The sequence below is a fragment of the Ctenopharyngodon idella genome, chromosome 5 (genome assembly GCF_019924925.1).
Source record: "Ctenopharyngodon idella isolate HZGC_01 chromosome 5, HZGC01, whole genome shotgun sequence".
NCBI lineage: Eukaryota > Metazoa > Chordata > Actinopteri > Cypriniformes > Xenocyprididae > Ctenopharyngodon > Ctenopharyngodon idella.
Window position 1 is genome coordinate 27,545,001 of NC_067224.1, and position 16,800 is coordinate 27,561,800.

A 16,800-nucleotide genomic window follows, 5' to 3' on the forward strand; every position below is an offset into this window, starting at 1 on the left:
CATGAATCCACAGAGGAAATGTTTGTTAGACCTTAACCTTTGGCTTTGTTTATAGTCTGAAATTCATATATATATATATATCTGAACAAATGGATCAGATTTCATCATTTAGAAAATGACAGTGCAGAAAGTCAGTGCTAAACACTGGATTTGAAAAACAAATCGGATTTACGCACAATCTGAACAAAGTCTTTGATGTGTGACTTGACAAAATGGGCCACAGCTGAGAATGTTGGCGGTTGTGCGGGATGCACTTTTAATGAGAGTTTTATGTTAATTATGTACTGCAACTTTGGAGGTGATTTGGGGGCATATTACAGAGTGAGGAAGTCTCAGCAAGCTGTTATGGCAGAGCTTTAAATGAACATTTCATACATCTGACATTTTAAAGTGATGATATGGCCATGAAATGGGACATTACTTCATGATGGTACATGAGGAACACATCACCTGATTGCTCCCAGAGGAAAGGGAGGTTTAAGCACAATAAAGGAATGCGCTGAGAATGACAAGGCAGGTGTAAAACATGTTGTCAGATGAGATATATCCTCCTAGAGACAATTATAGTAGGTTACAGAAATAATTTTTATTGGCCATGGCCATAAACAAATGTACGTGTTTTCTCCACTATCATTGCATCTAATGAGGGTTTTTTAATGGGGAAGTTTATACAACACTATGGAAATTCATTTAAATAAATTGTTGGTTGTTGAAAATGCTTAATGCAATCATTTGGAAATGTTTTCCTTAATTTAATTATTAAGTTAATTTGTTATTTTCAGAGAATATAGTTATGCATTTCTATAATTTTTCCTCTAGCAGCAACACCAATTATGCCAATCGTGGTTCTTATACGTTTAGTCAAATACAGGTGCTGGTCATATAATTAGAATATCATCAAAAAGTTCATTTTTTTATTATAAATTATTTTTAAAAATGAAACTTTCATATATTCTAGATTCCCTACATGTAAAGTAAAACATTTCAAAAGTTTTTTTTTTAATTTTGATGATTAGAGCGTACAGCTCATGAAAGTCCAAAATCCAGTATTTCAAAATATTAGAATATTTCCTAAGATCAATCAAAAAATGGATTTGCAAAACAGAAAAGTTAAAGTTCTTTAAAGTATGTTCTTTTGTGCACTCAATACTTGATCGGCAGGACATATTACAGCAAATTACTTGCTCCTAGCACAAATTACAGCATCACTGAAGTGTGGCATGGAAGTGATCAGCCTGTGGCACTGCTGAGGCACTATTGAGCCTTCAGATCATCTGTATATTCTTGGATCGACTGTTTCTCATCTTTCTCTTGAAAATATCCCATAGATTCAGGTCAGGCATATTGGCTGGCCAATAAAGCACAGTAATATCATGCTCAGCAAACCACTTGGAAGTGGTTTTTGCACTGTGGGCAGGTGCTAAAGTCCTGCTGGAAAAGGAAATCAGCATCTCCATAAAGCTTGTCAGCAGATGGAAGCATAAAGTGCTCCAAAATCTCCTGGAAGATGGCTGCATTGACTCTGCACTTAATAAAACACAATGGACCAACACCAGCAGACGTCACGGCCCCCCCAAATCATTATTGACTTCAGAAACTTCACACTAGACTTCAAGCAGCTTGGATTCTGTGCCTCTCCAGTCTTCCTTCATACTCTGGGACCATGATTTCAACATGAAATGCAAAATTTACTTTTATCTGAAAAGAGGACTTTCGACCACTGTTCACTGTCCAGTTCTTTTTCTCCTTAGCCCAGGTAAGATGCTTCTGACGTTGTCTCTGGTTCAGAAGTGGCTTGGTAGTCCTTTTCCTGAAGATGTCTGAGTGTGGTGACTCTTGATGCGCTGACTCCGGCTTCATTCTACTCATTGTGAAGCTCTCCCAAGTGTTTGAATTGGCTTTACTTGACAGTATTCTCAAGCTTGCGGTCATCCCTGTTGCTTGTGCACCTTTGCCTACCCAATTTCTTCCTTCCAGTCAACTTTGCATTTAATATGCTTTGATATACACTCTGTAAACAGCCACCCCATTCAGTAATGACCTTCTGTGACTTACTCTCTTTGTGGAGGGTGTCAATGATTGTCTCCTGGACCATTGCCAAGTCAGCAGTCTTCCCCATTAGTGTGGTTTCAAAGAACAAAAGATACCCGGAATTTATACTGTAGGGATGGTCATTTAATGAAACTCAAATGTAAATATTCTAATATTTTGAGATACTGGATTTTGGACTTTCATGAGCTGTACGCTCTAATCAACAAATTAAAAAAAAAAAACTTTTGAAATGTTTTACTTTACATGTAGGGAATCTAGAATATATGAAAGTTTCATTTTTTAAAATAATTTACAATAAAAAAATGAACTTTTTCACGATATTCTAATTATATGACCAGCACCTGTATAATCTGAGACAAGCCACTTAGAAGGAGAACAGTAAAAGACAAGCCATTTGTGGAAAATTTAATGGGAGATATTGCAACGGTCAATGTGGTATTGCAAAGCTCCAAGGTGGCCAATGAGTGAAATGACTTACTGGATTTTGACGTAATGATAAACTACTACTCTTCTCAATTTAGTGTCGGTTTGCAACATCTGCTGCAATGTCCAGCCCTAGCCAGTATTCATTACCATCACTGTTTGTTTTATTATTGTAACATATGAATAGATTTCATGCAAATTAAGAGAGTGGTTACTGACCATGTGGTAAATTTGGAAGCGTTTTATTTCTTTGGAAAAGCCATCCAAGTGCCATTCAGTGTCAGAATGATGAAATAATCATTAACTGACGTAATGTCTGAATGATGACCAGTGCCAGACCTATTGGGAGCAAACCAACATTAACACGGCTGGCACTCAGGATACATCATTTCTACTTGAGTTAAACAGTTCAATACTCTTCCCATCAAGACTCATGCTGATGCAAATAATTAACCAGAACAACTAATATAGAAAGGGCACACAGGCTTAGCCAGCATGACTCATGGTTGATGGTGTGTATGACCAAGTACATAATACGATTTACAGAGTTACTGGCAGCGTCTCTTCCAACCTTTATTGCTATGTTTTTTTGAGGCCGGGAGTCATCTCATCTCGTTATTCACACCCAGAAAACAACTTGTACTGAAGACTTTAACTGTTCCAAGACATTCTAGAAATGTCTGAGAGCTGTTTGGCTGGGCCTGAGACATTTCTGTCATCCACCAGTCAAGCTAACACTGGACTAAAATAACTCTGCAGCAGCATCTTATTTTATAAGTCCATTTCACACAAAGCTAAGCTTAAAGGGGCTATATGTAAGAATTTTCTTGCTATGACTCGGGACGTTTTGCCAGGACAATCAAAAGGATAAGACGTATACGCACGCTCCCGAAAGCCTCTCTCTTTTGTTTAATGACACATGAAAAGTTTGTACAAACTACAGGATAATACCAAAAGGTGCCGAGTTTGAGCGCGGAATCTTGGGAGATGTTGTCTTCACTTCACAGCCGGTGGAAAAGAATCGTGACGGGACTCGGGCAGAAATCATGTTCATGTATGAGATTATTAACGTTACTGTAATATGAAGCAGAGCGGGGCCGAGTGCTGTGGGAGCTGAACGAGGCCGCTGGAGCGATTTCTAATGAGAGACAATCTTTTTTTCTGAGGCATGGTAAAAGCATGGTATTTGTGGAAAAGCAAGAAAACTAGATTTAAACAATAAGACTAAACGTGTTGAGCTATATAACAATAATTAGTTTTCTGTCTATAAATGTAACCAAACAGTTGTTCCCTTGTCTAATAAAACGTAATATACAAACCCGATTCCAAAAAAGTTGGGACACTGTACAAATTGTGAATAAAAAAGGAATGCAATAATTTACAAATCTCATAAACTTATATTTTATTCACAATAGAATATAGATAAATCAAATGTTGAAAGTGAGACATTTTGAAATGTCATGCCAAATATTGGCTCATTTTGGATTTCATGAGAGCTACACATTCCAAAAAAGTTGGGACAGGTAGCAATAAGAGGCCGGAAAAGTTAAATGTACATATAAGGAACAGCTGGAGGACCAATTTGCAACTTATTAGGTCAATTGGCAACATGATTGGGTATAAAAAGAGCCTCTCAGAGTGGCAGTGTCTCTCAGAAGTCAAGATGGGCAGAGGATCACCAATTCCCCCAATGCTGCAGTGAAAAATAGTGGAGCAATATCAGAAAGGAGTTTCTTAGAGAAAAATTGCGAGTTTGAAGTTATCATCATCTACAGTGCATAATATCATCCAAAGATTCAGAGAATCTGGAACAATCTCTGTGCGTAAGGGTCAAAGCCGGAAAACCACACTGGATGCCCGTGATCTTCGGGCCCTTAGACGGCACTGCATCACATACAGTAATGCTACTGTAATAGAAATCACAACATGGGCTCAGGAATACTTCCAGAAAACATTGTCGGTGAACACAATCCACCGTGCCATTCGCCGTTGCCGGCTAAAACTCTATAGGTCAAAAAAGAAGCCATATCTAAACATGATCCAGAAGCGCAGGCGTTTTCTCTGGGCCAAGGCTCATTTAAAATGGACTGTGGCAAAGTGGAAAACGGTTCTGTGGTCAGACGAATCAAAATTTGAAGTTCTTTTTGGAAAACTGGGACGCCATGTCATCCTGACTAAAGAGGACAAGGACAACCCAAGTTGTTATCAGCGCTCAGTTTAGAAGCCTGCATCTCTGATGGTATGGGGTTGCATGAGTGCGTGTGGCATGGGCAGCTTACACATCTGGAAAGGCACCATCAATGCTGAAAGGTATATCCAAGTTCTAGAACAACATATGCTCCCATCCAGACGTCGTGTCTTTCAGGGAAGACCTTGCATTTTCCAACATGACAATGCCAGACCACATACTGCATCAATTACAACATCATGGCTGCGTAGAAGAAGGATCCGGGTACTGAAATGGCCAGCCTGCAGTCCAGATCTTTCACCCATAGAAAACATTTGGCGCATCATAAAGATGAAGATGCGACAAAGAAGACCTAAGACAGTTGAGCAACTAGAAGCCTGTATTAGACAAGAATGGGACAACATTCCTATTCCTAAACTTGAGCAACTTGTCTCCTCAGTCCCCAGATGTTTGCAGACTGTTATAAAAAAAAGAGGGGATGCCACACAGTGGTAAACATGGCCTTGTCCCAACTTTTTTGAGATGTGTTGATGCCATAAAATTTAAAATCAACTTATTTTTCCCTTTAAATGATACATTTTCTCAGTTTAAACATTTGATATGTCATCTATGTTGTATTCTGAATAAAATATTGAAATTTGAAACTTCCACATCATTGCATTCCTTTTTTATTCACAATTTGTACAGTGTCCCAACTTTTTTGGAATCGGGTTTGTATTATAGCGTCTTTGGTGTTTTTTCATGGTTTCTACAAAATAAAACAGAAATCCAGGGTAACGCAGGTATGACGCCACTGATAGGCGATGCACGGGCAGTCGGACGCGTCCATGTCCTGGTCAAAAAATTGCTTATTTCTCTGGATTTAAACATTCTTGGAAACATTTTGGATAATATATGTACACAAGTCAACAAAATATATAACACTGTTCTAGTGGTTTTTGGATATTTTAATCCAAAAATCCTACATATTGTGCCTTTAATTCAAATCTCAAATATACTTTATAAATCAAACTATCAAAACAGTGTAATTTTAATGATCATCTGTCGACATGATGCCGGTGAATTGAAGAGCTGGTGTAAACATATCCACATCACTAAGATCAGATGTTTTCTCAACTGCTGTTTTCTCACCACTGTCATTTTTGTTGCATGTTTACTTTGTTATTGAGAGGAAAGAGCACAGCACATATTTACATATTACACATATCTAAATGTCGCTCTCAGCAGTGGTATCTAACTGCAAAGGTATTTCCAACTTCTTTTTACTTCCAAGTGAAGAACAAACAAGAACTTTGCCGTGAGTATATTGGGGCCTTTAATCACATTCAGTCTCTTGTACGTTATATGACTAATTCGCTGTCTGAGGTTAGCTCGCGTCACTATGTAGTGTGTGTGCACGACTGCGAGCACGAGCAATAAGTTACTGACTGCAGTTCAATTAACGGCCACTCGTGTCGCTAATAACAAGGGTTTCTGAATTACACATATAGCCCTTTAAGATCCTACAATTTATCTGAAATAAAATAAAGGGTAATCTCAGTGCTGTCACAACATCAAACTCAGAAGACACTGATTAAGAGTGGTAATAAGGATGTTGCCTGCAGAGTTTTTACTGCTGGTTTATCTAGACTGCCAAAGGAGTGGATGTAACTGGAAATAAAAAGGAGGCGCAGACATATGCTGTATCCAAAATAAAAAACAGCTGCTTTGCTGCACCACTGCCAGACAGCATCTACGTATAAAGGTACCTCTTAAAAGAACAATTCATGAATAATTACCTACTTACCATCAATGATGTTCCAAACCTGGTTATTTTATTCTGTGTGACCCAAAAAGAGGATTTTTGAATCAATTTTCCAATTATTGATTCAATGATCCGTTTTCATGCTTTTTTTTTTTTTGGAGATTAACAGCCATGGCAACTATTCAAGACCATACAAATTCTTATATAAATTCTTAAATATCTATTTTTTGTTCCACAAAAGAAAATAATATGGGTTTGGAACATCATGGTGAGTAAATAATATATTTCAAAAATAATTTGCTGCCAAAAAGCTTCTGCCAAAACTCATTAAAAATATGCCGCAATGGTGTCAGGTGCAGATTGAAAATGGATATGACCAGAAGAAAAGATCACTGTGAGACAACGAGAGGGCTCAAAATTATTCATCATTAACATTGCCATTATACAGGTAGTTTCTTCTTTTTCCTCTCTCTCTCTCTCTCTCTCACACACACACACACACACACACACACACACACGCACATTGAGGGCTTTGCCAACTGAAATTTAGACAGTTCAGATGCATGCTAAACCCTGTGGACTGGGCGATGGGAATGTCAAGATTTGCATTTAAATTGCCACCATTGTATGTACGAGTGTATTGATAACACGTGAAAGCACATTGAATACACATGATGGTCTTTCACTAGATGTGATGCTCTGAAGTTATTACAGAGGCTTCTATGCCTCAATAATGAGCCAAATGTTCTTCATGTTCCAAAAATGTGTGTTTGTTTGTTGCCAGTAAAAACCACATAGTTATGTGCCCATTACTACATCCATTTTGTTCTGCCATCATGTCCTTTCTCAGTATTTATTTATTTTTAGATTTTTTTGCATAAATGTCTATGCCTCTGAATAGAAAGAAAGGAAAATATTAGCATATTTTTAGGAGTCTAATATTATTCTAAGAGTCTCATAGTACTGAGATATCACTCATTTGAATAATCATTCACTCATTATAATGAGCAATTACTTGTGGATGAATAAGGATTTGTGAATTCACTAGGCTGTTCGTACAACTGACAAAATCTGTACCTGATGAAATGCTTTATAAATACATTTTAAATGTAAGTTTTAAGTTGCTTTTGCTGTTATACTGTAAGGCACATTACTTTAAATGCCCCAAAATATCACAGTGCCATGTCCGAAAACACTATAGTGTATTAAGCAATTATTGTATACACTAATACAATTTTTGAATATACTGGGGGTTAAATTTAACTTTAAAAAGTTTAACAGTTCCATTAATGACTTTCAGTACTTTTAAAGAATAAACATTAAAAAAAAGGAAATGCAATTCCACCAAAAAAGGTCATATAAACAACTCTTGCAAAAGTTGACTATTTTCAATGACAGCATATATGCAAGCCAGTAAACTTTAAATATATATTAAAACAATACCAAACAATGGGAAAACATCTTTCATTCATTTATTTTTATAAAATACTACTGACAAAATGCTAATGTGTATCTTTGAACTATGCCTATGAACAAGTCAATGACTACACTGATTACAGTCTAAAATCAGTCAGTTAAGCAGTTAAACAGTTAAGTTGTATGAGTTTGATTTATTACAACAAAAAAAAACAACTCAGAGTCATTTGTATGGGAATCAAACTACACTGATTTTGCCATGAGTATGATTCACTAAAATGAACCGACTCATTAGAATAATTTGTTCGGAATTTGGACTACGTTGGTTGCACTATAAATGTGTTTGATTCACTAGAAAGAACCCACTCATTTGAACAGTTTGTTTGGAAATTTAACTTGTGCTGTATGTGTTTGAATTTCTAAAAAGATCTGACTCATCAGAACCATTTGTTAGGGAATCGGACTGGTTGTGCTGCATGTCTTTGATTTACTAAAAAGAATTGTCTTGCAAGATACATTTTTTTGGGAATCAGAATACACGGTCAAAATATTTTAGTATTTTAGTATGGTATTTTGCCCGCATCAGAGGAAGAATACATGCGCATGTCTTTTAAAAGCGAAACTGATTCTAAATTCTAACTCTATCCCACTCTACGTGGTTCTATTTAGTACTTTTTACCAATTCAAATTTTCAGTTTCTGTGATCAAACTTCTAGATAAAGGATGGGATGTCTTTCCCTTTCTGCCAATATAAACTGATGTCATTTCAGCTTGAGCACATAGAGGAAGTATTTCTTGGTGGTCTCCAGGGAGATTTTTGCACGACGACCTATGTCTGCTCTGCTGTGGCACTGGTGGCAGGTGCAGGGAGGATCAACCATGGAGAGATGAACCATTTGAGATATGGCTGGAGACGAGACGCCCCCTTTGTCTGGCAGTGTTCACCAGAGACTATTAATCACCCTGACAACAACAGCTCCACCAAGATAGTGAAAGAGAGATAAAGAAGAGACCTCGAGTCAGTGTAACAAATTAAACGCACAGTAACATCTAATTCATGCAAACACGGCATTGGCAACCATTTCTTTGCTAAATGTTGCAATTTTGGCTGTTTTATAATTGCACGTTTCCAAACTGCAAGCAATAAGCACTAATTAACATATTCTAAATAACAGCATCTGTTATTATGGGAATGCTAATGATGGATGCAAAATGCAAGACTTTCGTAGTAAGAGGGGTGACATCACTGCTAATTACACTATAATTCTGGATGTACACAAATACATTATGGACGGAAAGTGTCCAAAAAAAGTTGTGTATGCTGTTTGTAACAGTGATTGCCTACTGTGTGTGTGTGTCTGTGTGTGTGTGGTGTGTGTGTGTGTGTGTGTGTGTACCCTAATTAAAAAGAAACTGTGTTCCAACAACACATGCTCCTTGTCAAAACTGCTCCTCATAAGGAGGACTGCGCTGATATTGACTGGAAGAGTAGGAAAAAAATGTTTTAAGATATGAACATCTCTACTTTTTTATCTCTCAGAAGATAGAAAAAAATGTAAAAAAAAAAAAAAAAAAAAGTTCAATCACTGCTAGCAAAACAAGTTTCAACACTTCCATCCATCCATCAATCTTATAATTATAGATATAATATTTGAGACTTTTTCCATGTACACAATAAAATAATGTAATTTATCTCATTATATATGGGCTGTATATAATGTCATTATACTGTATATCTTGCCATTGAAAGCTCTCCTTAGCAATAACCTTCCATTATGTGGAAAAAAAGAACCTGCATCTATGTGCTTCTCAAGGGGCGGAGCATTTGAATCCCTTCAATAGGCAATCACATCAAAGCTGCTCACAATCATAAAAAAGCCAGTGCTAACCCACTGCAGCACAAGCAAACAAACCACATCAATTGCATGATTCTTACCTCATGCGGGGGCCATTGCGCAGCGGCTCTCGAATGGTACGTCCAGGCAGCGTGCGGCGGTTAGCTGTAGAATAATCAGGTTCAAGGTCGTACGGCTCTTCGTCGTCTGGGCCGAGACTGCGGCGGTCGTCTTCCAGGCCATAGGGTTCAGGTTGGAAGCGCTCAGGCTGAGAACGATTGAGATCCACGGTGCTACTTCCCATTGGGACTTGAGGCTGGGCCACATGGCCATAGTCGTCCTTGCGGATGGGGAGAGTATAGCTGTTCTCCGGCCGGTATCCAGTGGGCATGTACGGCCGATAGGGCCTGTAGTTGACTCCGCGCGAGAGACTTCCGTAGTTGTCGGGCATGTCTCCATATCCATCGTGAAGGGCGTAATGGCGAAACTGACTGTCTGGAGTGTCATTGTAGGAGTCGCTGTAATTGTTGTAAGAGCGTGTGAGGGTGGAAGTGGCCTGGGGTGTGATGAAGCGCTCGCCGTTCTTCATGTAGCGCCGATCAATGGAGTCGGTGTAGCTCCCCAGTGGAGACGAGCCCTCTGGAAGAGGAAGGCCGTCGGGACCCATTGGCACCTGTCGAACCGTCCGTGTTGTCACTGTCTTGACCATCTTAGTGACCTAAGATGACGTAAAAATGCAACAGAATCAGAAGTTCAAGTCATAATAATTGAAGTGAAGGTTTGTGCTTTTTATGCATATTTAGAGTGAGCCATTTCCTGTCTTATATGTCTTATGCAGAGCATATATGTGATATGAGGGCCATTCAAAATGCAGCCATTATTTCAGATTGCTCAAATCATAGCAGCCAAAATAACCACAGGCATTTATGAGTGAAATACAGCACACTGACTTAGTGGTCTAACATCAGCAGGGAAGTAGGTGTCACACTGTGAGCTGGCTGAGTAGCAGTAAAATGACTGAAGATCTTTTCCAGTCCCTTAAAATGCTTTGTGTTCATCAGTAATGAAACAGCTGGAACTGAAAATATAAGGACACATTTCAACAAACTTTTCAGTAGTTGTTACAAAGTTTCTCATCATAAAGAAAACTTTGCTATCAGCAAACTCTATTTACTACTTAAACTAAGAGACTAAGGCTATGTTTTTGCTATAGAAAACATTTCAAAAGCTACATTACTGTTACAGATATTGTCAGCACGATAACATGAAGTGCTCTCAAAATAAATACAAACAAAATAAATTTAGATACACTACTGTTTAAAAGCTTGGGATCAGTAATGTTATATACACACACACACACACACACACACACACACACGACACTATATCAATCAACAAAAGAACTGCCACAAGACTACATGGGACCTAAATGATGTTCAAGTTCTCTGTGTCTATCACTGGGCATTGACATCTTTATGACTCAACTTAAATAAATCACTTTTCCCCTCTGAGTGTTAATCCAGTCCCTTATTCTACAAAATGTCTGCCTGTCAAGAGGATGGAGTGCTGCTGCTCCTGAAGGTTCAATGCTGATACAGAAACCAATTTGCTGCTCAGTGAATTCCGCAGAGCAATTAATTGGCTATTTTGTCCATGGCTGTAAATTCATCTTGGAAATTAATGAGCTTGATAAAAATTAATCGTCATTGAAGATGAACCATGACTGCTTGAATTTGTGTGTGAGCCCTTACAAGCCACATGGACAGTTGTCAGTGTGTAATATCTCAAGGGATGTGTCTAATGCCTATAGAGGTCTGTAACCACAAAAAAAAATCAGTCACAAATTTTCACCTTTACATACTTCACTATGGGTTTTGGGGAACACAGCTATTTTGGGGAACTGCTGTTAATTTTGACAAACAGATAAGATAATTGCAGCAATCACTCTTATGTCAGTTTAATTGAGGGAGTTCGTCTGAACCTGTGGTATGAAGTATTTGAGCAAATGTAATTAGTTACTGTACTTAAGTATCTTTTTGGCTATGTTGTACTTTGACTGAGTATCAACGATATTAACTTTTACTCTCTACTTGACTATTTTTTAATAAGTACAAGTATTCTTTACTCCAATACATTTGTAATGAGTAATGCAATTACACATTACAATTTCCATGCACCTAACTTTTTCTGCAGCAGTTTATTTCTGTTACAAAAGAAGCAATATCGCTATCTACAGGGCTTTGAGGTTATCATATCTTGTGCGTTTTGCCCTTACCCAAACTTGTCAACAAGGCTACTTTACATGAATATGAGTGCATTAGCAGGTAGCAGACCCTTTTTGAAGGATATTATTTTTTGCCCTTTTTGAGCATTTGAGCTTAACTGAGACTCGAGTGTCTGTAGATGTTTAAGAGGCTGTTGTGTCGATTGCAATATTGAGGTGTTCAGTTTTATTTAATCTTTAAAAATTAAACATGTGATTGACCTCACAAACCAACTGTATCTTGTTTTTCAGTACGAGTAAAATACTTAAGTACTGTTAAAATCAGATACTCTAAGACTTTTACTCAAGTGGCATTGAAATTGGTGACTTGTAACTTGTTTACACCTCTGGTCTGAACTGCTGTGCTGTTTGCAAGCAGGCATTTACACTCGATTGCAGTATCCAACAGTATTCATGAGGTAAATTACACATGCAGCTGTAAGACTGACTGTCTGCACTCCTATTGGTTGTTGCCAGTGTTGCTACTTTGTTGCATCGCCAATTGTCCCTGTTGCTCATGCCATCCCAAGTCGGCAAATCAAATGAATAACTTTAAGTTGCGCTGTCTCTACAAATTGCTGTCAGTGTGAACACCCCTTAACACCCACACGTGAGGTTAACATGTAGTTTGTTAAAACAGACACCAACGTATGGTTGTGAGATGCAGAAATCTGAAAAAATGTTTTTGAGTATTAAGAAAATGTGTTAATCTTTTCAAGATGACACAACATCCAGGTTGTGCATCATTAACCTCTAGATCACAGGAGTTTTTAAAGAAAAAAACATCAGTTCATCAACAGGGCTTTCATAAACTAATATGAGTATTCCAGAAGTGTACAATCTCTTTTAAAGTCAACATAATATCAAAATTTGCTTGAAAAAAACAAACAAGCAATGTTCTAAATTAATTGCTGCCACACATTGTACCAAATATATAAAAAATGAAAATATAATTACTTGTTCTTCTCCTGAAACAATTTTTCTTATTAAAGTATCATGCTTATTTGTGTTTATTTGGTAAAAAACGCCTTTTTACTGGACATGCATTAAAAAACTAAATGTTATTCTAAATACATATAAAACATATATAAATAAACAAATAAATAAAATATTTAAATGTATAGTATAATATTAATTTGTCTATTTATATATAAAATTAATTTCAAGCAGCATTTCATGTTGACTTTAAAGAGATTACTGAAATAGAGTGTGAAACATGGACAAGTTTAGAAAACTTAAAAAAGGTAGAAGGACACTGAGGCTTATATTTAGACTAAGTTTAACCACCAAGGCTACTGTTGCCTCTAATGAAAGGTGTCTATCTACAACGATGGCTGTGTTTATAATGTTTGCCTGTTAAAAGGTGCATGCAGGCGTCATGGCCAGATTTTATAGTTCTATAAGGGTTTTATGATCTCCCTGGTATTTAGTTTTACAGACCGTTGCCACACCAGCTGTGAGTTACAGACACAGTTAGTGAGATGAAAGAGGGGAGGCAGAGACATGTCAACCAGAAGCACTCTTTACTGGTTTTGTTTCAGATGATGTTGGTGTAGATGGAGGAACGGGAGTAGATGGTTTGGACTGGGTCAGGATCACTGGCTGGAAGGTTCGTCGTGTGATGGTTTTAACCACTTTGGTCACCTACAGTGAAAGTATGTCAGTTCAGGAGGCATTAGTCAGAAAAATATAGTTATAATGGAAATGTCAAGCTTTGTAAGAGTGAAAGGAAAACAGTTAAATGAAAGCCTGTTTAAAAAAGTAAGACTTTTCCCATGAAGCCTCGTTAATAGTCCAGAACAGTCCAAAACACAAACTGGGCCAGAGAATTAATTTTGATATGAATTATCTGGCTAAACAAGAAAACAAAGTAATGCCTTTGAGACAAAATATTTTTATTGTCTCATTTTGTCCTTCACAAAAGAGTAATTTCAGCATTTAATAGAATGTTCCTCCAGCTGGATGATTTCCAAGAGGAGAAAAAACAGAAGGAGAGAAAGACACATACGAAAGAAATACATTATTTTATCTGAGGCTTCTACATGTACAGTAAACTGTTTTTCATTGTTTTTTTTGTTTTTTGTTTTTTAACTTAAGCAATTTTCAATAATATTACATTAATTTATAAGCAGTATACAGCATGTCTACAGGTACATCTGTATTCAATGTTTGAACACCCCTTCTACTAAAGTGCCTTCATCTAGTCGTTTTTTGTTCTGCATGCACAGGATCATGGGGTACATTTATATGCTGCCTATATGATATCTCACAATGCTGTGCATGCGATTTAATGGTGAAAAGGATAAAAATGGCTTCTGATGAAGCAAATGAATTAATCAATTCACCAATTTTCATTTTTAAATATTTCTCAAATAATTCCATTTCTACTAGGGATGCTCCAATACCGACTACTGATTTCTTGTCAATATGATCGGCTGATACTGGTACCCAGCCCGATCATTCAAACTTTATATAATTGATATGTAAGCTCTCTGTTGACTGTCACTGTTAACAGACACTTATTCACAATCATGTCAACTGCATCTGGGCCAAACTGTGTGTTGATATCTCCAAAGCAATCAAAAGTTATGGCATTTGGAACTATGGTAGCCTTTATAACAATAGTCCAAAAACCTCTCCAAACAAGTGATTTACTGAACATAACTACTTAAATGTGTGAACACCACAATAAAGCATAAAATAATTATAATGACCTAGAATAAGTAACAAGTAATAAGATCCTGGTTGATGAGTGATGATCTTCCAGCGATGTTTCAGCTGTGTGCTCCTATTATACGGCGCATGATAAATCAAGACCATGGCACAAAAGCCTTATCCATCTACTGTTTACATGTGCGTCAGCGCCAACTTTTTATGGTTTTACATCATCAAATTGCGATCAGTTTGTGAGATCGACCAAATTTTGTGACAACCGATCAAGTCATAGAATGTGATTATCAGCAGATACCGATATAATTTCTACTAAGAAATAAGCAGATCACCTGAATTTGATCAAGTGCGTAAGATAAGATGTTATGGTGGCAATCAGGAAGTACATTTATGCTGACTGTGAACGTCAGTTTTAAACACATCCAGGGTGTAACAGAACGCTTAGATTTTATCCTAGACCCAGAGCTCTTTATTTATCTTACACCCAGAGCTCTTCGGCTGGAGGTGATGTATTTACGTGACTATAAGCTTGTCTCCACAACCCCCATATCAGCTGAAACACACTAACATGTGACAGAAGGACCCACACTCACCACACACTCTGTGAAGTTATTCCTTTGTGCGTTTCATAAGTTTGGCTTTGTGTGAGTGGTCTAATGGTGAGAAATGGTGCAGCAGTAAGATCATTCTTTCCCTTCACTTCCTCCCACTATGTATCAACTGTCAGTTGTGTTACACCATAAAAAAGAGATGTTTCTATGTGCACATTGGTTAATGCTTGTGCATGCATGTAGAGTAGCTGTTTGTTTTTGATATGTAATATGGATTGTACACTTTACATAACCCCTTTCTCATAAGTTTACATGCCCTTGCAGAATGAGCAATATGTTTAGCATTTTTAAAAAGTAAGAGAGAGCATAAGTTTTGTTGTTTAATTTGTACTGCCCTGAAGAAGTGACATAGCAGATATTCAAGTTGTGATGTAAACGGGTGTAGTGGCAGATATTTTCTTCCATATTGTGACGTACATACAGTATGAGTGAAATGGATAATGGAAAAAGAAAACAAATATAGGGTGAGAACTCGGTTCCATGTGTTATTGATTGGATGGAGGCAGATCTGAATGCGAGCTTGCCATTTATTGTAAGAATGGAATGGGGTTTAAGTGGGCTAAATGATTAGAGATGGGTTATGACATTTTGATTAAAAAATGAAAAAGAACAAAAATTAAATGAATCAGTCGCAACAAAAATGCAATGAATTAAGAAAATAGTGTGAATTTCCGTTTCATAAAACAAAAAACAAAATAACAACTAAAATGACACAAATTTTGTTCAAAAATTTACATATTGGGTCTTAACATCATCTATGAGTACCTCAATTGTTCCATGTGGCAAACTGCATCTCAACATTGAGTCACTATCTACAGTACATTTACATGCTGTATGTTTTTCCTAAATTCAAAAATGCACTCTGAATGCAATGTTTTTATGTGCCTTAATCAAATCAAAGAACATATTTGTTTAGATCACATGTATTCCAAACTAAAGTTCTACGCAGACAAAGAGCGACATTTACCATAGCATTACCATAGCAATGAGAAGCTGCAACAATAGGGAATGCCAACTGGCATGTTTACATTTTGACATACTGCACCTAACAACATAGCAAAACAGCTTTCTTCTCAAGTTACTAACTTTGCTCATTCAGTAATCACAGTTTCATCAGGGCAGTATTTAATTAAAAAAAAATAAAATCCCTTAAAATGTTTAAAAATGATAAACATTTAGCAGAATCTGCAAGGGCTATGTAAACCTATAAGCAGGACTGCAGCAGTAAAGGGTGTTAAGAGGTGACCGCTCTGCCAATTGAAGCTTTATGCAGTGATTTCACACCAGCGCTGAGATGCTGTGCATTGTTGAGCTTCAATGGGCACAAATAATGGTGACTGGCAAGAGGCGTGTGTGAGAAAGCATATGTGAGGGAGAGATTTTAACTCACCTTCATATTAGTCACATTGTCCTTTTACAAACAACAAAACAAAAGTAAAGTGGAATCAAGATTGTGTGGCTTACAAAAGAACAACATAAATGGATGGGTCTAAACAGAGCTATTGATATTACTGTGTACTAAGTTTCTCTTTAGCATATTAGGAGCAACATTTTCATATCTAGCCTAGCCTAGCCAAATGTATTTTTGTAAACTCTCT

At 37.2% G+C, this 16,800-nt stretch overlaps 1 protein-coding gene across 7 annotated transcripts in view; it reads right to left on the minus strand.

Annotated features, from left to right (window-relative positions):
• arvcfb (ARVCF delta catenin family member b) overlaps positions 1–16,800 on the minus strand; it is a 137,712-nt gene that overhangs the window by 66,401 nt on the left and 54,511 nt on the right. For 3 of the 7 annotated variants that reach the window (XM_051892695.1, XM_051892694.1, XM_051892699.1), the window contains one exon: positions 9,760–10,376. In XM_051892695.1, coding sequence (XP_051748655.1) covers positions 9,760–10,376 — 617 coding nt within the window. Of the gene's footprint in view, positions 1–9,759; positions 10,377–13,448; positions 13,566–16,592; positions 16,614–16,800 lie in introns of all 7 variants that reach the window. The other 4 variants (XM_051892697.1, XM_051892696.1, XM_051892692.1 and 1 more) reach the window with 2 other exon arrangements.